The following is a 5017-nucleotide window of genomic DNA, read 5'->3' as shown; positions in this document are numbered from 1 at the left end:
TCCTGTTGCATCATCTCCTCCTCTCACACTTTGATAGCTGGCTTGGCCACAAGCAAATGTCACACTGTGGCTTTCTGAATTAACCCACAGCCTCTTAGGTAGCAAGAGGAGGGGCAGCACTGTGTATGTCCTGCACCAGTTTTGAGGGCTGTGCTGCTTCCTTCTGTCCTGTGGGATGCCAGCAGTGGGCCTCAAGCAGCTGGGCTCCCTGGTTTCTGCAGGCGTGAGGTTCTCATCATGCCTCTTCCAGGGTAGGGCTCAGAACGTCAGGCTCTCCATTGTGGAAGTTTGAGAGCTTTGTCAGTGCTGGGAGGGAGGATGAGCAGCCAAGGCCTATGACTGGCTGGGCTGGTTGGGGCATGAGGGGTGACTGTCACTCATAGAGCTGCTGCACCATCTCTATGCACTGGCACATCACACCATGTTCCTCTGCTTTTGTGCCCCAAGGGCTTTGTTGGATTTATTTCACTGCAAGAGGGCAGCACAAAAAGACAGAGGCCAAGGACTTGGATTACGAGAGAGGAGAAACGATATGCAAATCTGGGAACTGAGAACCTGTCCCTGAGTTCCCTGCTGCCCGGTCAGAGGTGAACTGGAAGTAGCAAAGAATCCAGTGGAGCAGGAAGAGCACCATGCCCATGGCCCCAGGTCTCTGATTGCCAAATCACTGCATAGGCTGAGGAGCCCTCTGTGTGCATTCTGGGCCTCACTTCATTGCAGGTGAAGAGCTGGGGGCAGCCTCTGGGCTTGCTGCCGGGGCTCTCTCCCATGGAAGAGAAATGCCTCTATCCTCAAGGCCCTGAAATGATGTCCCAGCATCAGTGGCATGGCACGAATAGCAGATCAGCTCCTCTTCTGCTGCCACCTGTTTAGAGCACAGCCTCCTGCAGGGGTGCCAGTGCTGCCAGCCCCTGGCATGTGGCACATGGCAGCTGGTGCTGTTGAAGTGTCTTGCCAGAAGGGAAAACAATGGTCATGCAACAAGCTTGAGAGGCCCATGGGTTGGAATGAGGGAGCATCACTGGCAGAGCTCTGGGGACAAATTACACAGCAGCTTTGGCAGACACACAAAGCTTCCTGTGGTAGAGAGGAGCAGGATGCTTCTTGCCTTGCTGCAGATGTGCCCTGTCCAGCTGCTGTGTTCAGGCAGAGGGCTGACAGGGAAGCAGGTTTCCTGGTGGGTCAGGAGACCTGAACCATAGGCCTGTCCCATTCTGCTTCTCATTGATGGTGGCAAGCAAGCATGTGAAGGGTGACTAAGCTGACTCGGGCCATTCAGATGATACCAGGAGAACCCTGGTTTAAATAAGTGTCTGAACTCAGTAGAGTGCATCTATAGTACTGGAGGGGTCCTGTCTGCCTATCCAGAGAATACCAAGTCCTGGCATACCTGTGTGAACATACTTTTCTTGTGGCCTAGCCACAGAATTGGTAGGAACCTTTTTCACTTGCAATAGATCACCTTTTTCTACCCCTTTAAGTAGTGTTCTCCCATCCCAGATAAGCTGTTCCCTGGCAAACAGGCTGCTGATGAACCACAGGCCCTGTTAGGAAAGCTGCCTTGTACCATTGACCTTTGAACATCCACCAATATATTAACAATTAACTGTACAAGACTCCTGCCGTGACTCAAGCAATGAAATTTAGGCTTAAAAAGTTAAGGTATAGTGGAGGGAAAAAATCCCCACACCTCTGACTGTCTAGTTCCATCATTACCACAGGAAACTGGAGTTAATTGCTGTGATAGTAATGTGTAATTGGAGCTGCTACTTAGAACCCACAGAAATACACTCACTGCCCCCTACACCCTCACCAGCTGAAATGTTGACTCACATGATGTGTTTGCTACCAGGGCTGGTGCAAACCACATCCTTACATAGTGCTGCTTTTCTGACAAGCTGTTGTTGCAAGGCTACTGCTGCTGCCTGTCAGTCCCACGCCTCTCCTTGAATGATGCCCAGCCTGGCTCTGTGGTGTAGGTCTTGGGTCATGAAGGATGTGACAGCAGATCAGATACAATTTACCAGGTTAGTGGGTTGGAAAGTGTGGGTTGTGTTGTCCTCTTTGAGAGCAGAGCTTTGAAAGGTACCTACCTACATTATTCACTTTTGCTTCTCTCTTGACATTTCCTTGAGACTTAGCTGCACATGGTGTGTCCTGGGCCCAGCAAGGGTGTTACACAGGCTGGCAATGGGAGCTGAATGCAGATTGCTGGAGTTCTCTCGTTAGTAAGAGCCAATACCTCAAGGTAAGGTGGGCTGCAGGCTGTGTGCTGGAGCAATTGCTGGTGAGCTCCTGTGGAAAACAGCATGACATCCCATAGTGACCTTGCTGGATCCTTGGGACTGACATTATGCTCTGTCCACCCTAAGCAGTGTTTTAGTTCCAAGTTTCCTTTAACTCAGCCTGCCCTTTGTGGCCACAGCAGCCTGTATTCCTCTAGATGACTGCTGCGCCATCCCTTAGTTTCAGGATGATTCATGCTCACTTGTACTCATGACCCAGTCCCTCCCCAGGTGACAGCTGTATCAGACCTCAGGATTGTGCTGTCTTCACTGCTCTTTTCCAATGCCAGGAAGTGGGACTTTCAGGGTGGAGCAGGAGGAAGCATGACTAATTCCAGCCTAGCTGCCAGCCCTCTGTGTCACAGTGCCTGGTGGTGGCAAAGGGGATCTGAGCAGAGGGAGAGGATGTCTTGGGGAGGATTTGGTTTCTTTCCAATAGAAACCATTTATTTCTTACATGAAAACCAGTGAACCATGTATTTGGTTTGTATCTTATGTGTGTGTACTGGGTTTGCATGGCTAGGTTTTCATAGCAGGGGGTCTACAAGAAGTGGTTTCTGTGAGAAGCTGTTAGAATCTTGCCCTGTGGCTGGTAAGCCACAGCCAGCTGGCTCCAGGACAGACCTGCCACTGACTAAGGTGAGCCAATCAGGAATGATAGTAATGCCTCTGTGATAACATATATAAGAAGGTTAAAAAGTTCTTGTGCAGAGGTAATTATGGCCAGAGAAGAGAGGAGTGAGAATATGTGAGAGGAACAGCTTTGCAGACACCTGGGTCAGTGGAGAGGGAGGGAGAGGAGATGATCCAGGTGCTGGAGCTGAGGTTCCCTTGCAGCCCATGGTGCAGACCATGGTGAAACAGACTGCAGCCCATGGAGGTCCATGGGGATGCAGAAATCCACCTGCAGCCCATGGAGGATACCCATGCCAGAACAGGTGGTTGCCTGAAAGGAAGATGTGAACCCGTGGGAAGCCCATGCTGGAGCAGGCTCCTGGCAGTGACCTGCAAACCTGTGGGTAGAGGAACCCATACCGGAGCAGGGGAAGGACTCTTTTCCCTGCACAGTGGCAGGAACAACTTGTGAAGAACTGACCATAACCCCCATTCCCTATCTCCCTGTGCCACTGGAGACAGGAGGTAGAGCTGGCAAGGAGGGGGGAGGGGTGAGGGGAAGGTGTCTTTTAAGATTTATTTTACTTCTCATCATCCTGCTCCAATGTTGGTAGTAATAAATTTAATTAATATCCCCAAGTTGAGCCTTTTTTGCCTAGGACAGTATTTTGGTGAATAATCTCTCCAGGGCTTTAGAACTCATGAACTTTTGTTACATTTTCTCTCCCCTATCCAGATGAGAAGGGGAATGATAGAGTGGCTTTGGTAGCCTGGCATCCAGCCAGGGTCAACCAACTACAATGTGTTTGGAGAAGGAAAATTCCCTTGCCAAGGCCAGCCTTTCTGCTTGCCCTGTGCTGAGCACTCACAGGTTAAGGGGCTGTTGTATGGAGCAGTGCCTGGTGAGCTGCCTGTGCGAGAGGGCGGCCAGCATCATCTCCACACCCTTCCTCATGGGAGACCTACCCAAACTCTTGCATTCCCACCAGCTTCTGCGAGCAACTTGAAGCAGGACTGTCTCAGTGTGAATGCTGGGACTCTGCTGCCCTCCTCTGGGACAGCTCGGGCTCTCCATAGAAAACATCAGACTCCCCAGCCTGGCAGTCTGAGGAGCACAGCACTAGATCTATTTGATGTTCCTGTGCAAAGGGATTTCAGGGCAAGCCTACCTGGTGTCTGCAGCCCTCTGGCCTGGCCTGAAGTGCATTGGTACAGCTTTGTTGCTTTGTGCTCTTTTTGTACTTGAGTGGCTTGTCCTTGTGTCTGTTCTCTCTGCACTGTTCCAAGCACTGAGACACCTCCTGGGGTTGCCAAGAATAGCAGGGAGTTACAGGACCTCTGCAAGTACACCTAGAGCTTCCACATCTTAATATGGAGTTTGGTTGGCAGGTGGATGGTGGTGCAGAGGTCTTTTTAAGCAGGCTGGTTTTGTTCCTTCTGTTAAAACAAAAAGAAAAGGTATGCTTTTGTGGAATGAGACATAACTCTTGTTTTCATTACCCTTTGCAATTCACTTCCCAATACACACTCTGCTGTAGTGACTCTGGATTTGTTAAATGGACATGGTCCAGTGCAGGACAGAAGTTTCACGCTACCTTGCTCTGTGGACACTTGTTCAAGCCACTCTGTCACAAGGGCCTGTACCTGGGCTGCAGTTCTCTCTAAAAGGACTGCACTAATGCCTTGGTTCAGGGAGGCACTCAGCCTGAGGTGAACCAGAGCTGTGTTTGCCCTGCTTTCAGTGTCATGGGATGTGACCTGAGTCCCTAGAACACTGGGGAAGCTGGTGGAGGGCTTATGGGGACATAAAGAGCTAAATCTGAGCCTGCCCAGTGGTTGTACTGGGCAGGTGCAGAGGTGGCCTCCTTCCTCTGACCACATAGCAGCCCAGGCTTGGTAGGAACTGTGCTTTACCAGGGCTCTGATTCCTGGGAAGCCTTCTTTTCCTGTGAGTTTCCTACTGCTTTTAGTCAACAGGACTGTGTACTGGAGCACAAGCTCCTTGCGGCCACTTGGTTTATATGGACCTGGTTTCCTTTGCTCTGAAACGTGAATTCCATCCCTCTCCAGGTGATTGTGCTGTTTGCATTTTAAGTTGTTCAAGCCTCAGTGAAAAA

The 5017-nt window shown here is 50.6% G+C and overlaps 1 protein-coding gene across 1 annotated transcript in view; it reads left to right on the top strand.

The window, feature by feature from the left end:
• The window catches only part of EFHD1 (EF-hand domain family member D1), an 8664-nt gene that overhangs the window by 885 nt on the left and 2762 nt on the right, over positions 1–5017 (top strand). The window contains exons 2-3 of the mRNA XM_014310918.2: positions 2986–2992; positions 5011–5017. The exon at positions 5011–5017 is cut by the window's right edge and continues 136 nt beyond it. Coding sequence (XP_014166393.1) covers positions 2986–2992; positions 5011–5017 — 14 coding nt within the window. The remainder of the gene's footprint in view (positions 1–2985; positions 2993–5010) is intronic.

The sequence above is a fragment of the Geospiza fortis genome, unplaced genomic scaffold, assembly GCF_000277835.1.
Source record: "Geospiza fortis unplaced genomic scaffold, GeoFor_1.0 scaffold592, whole genome shotgun sequence".
Classification (NCBI taxonomy): Eukaryota; Metazoa; Chordata; class Aves; order Passeriformes; family Thraupidae; genus Geospiza; species Geospiza fortis.
Note: the sequence above shows the minus strand (reverse complement) of the source record. Positions and strands in the feature narration are given on the sequence as shown.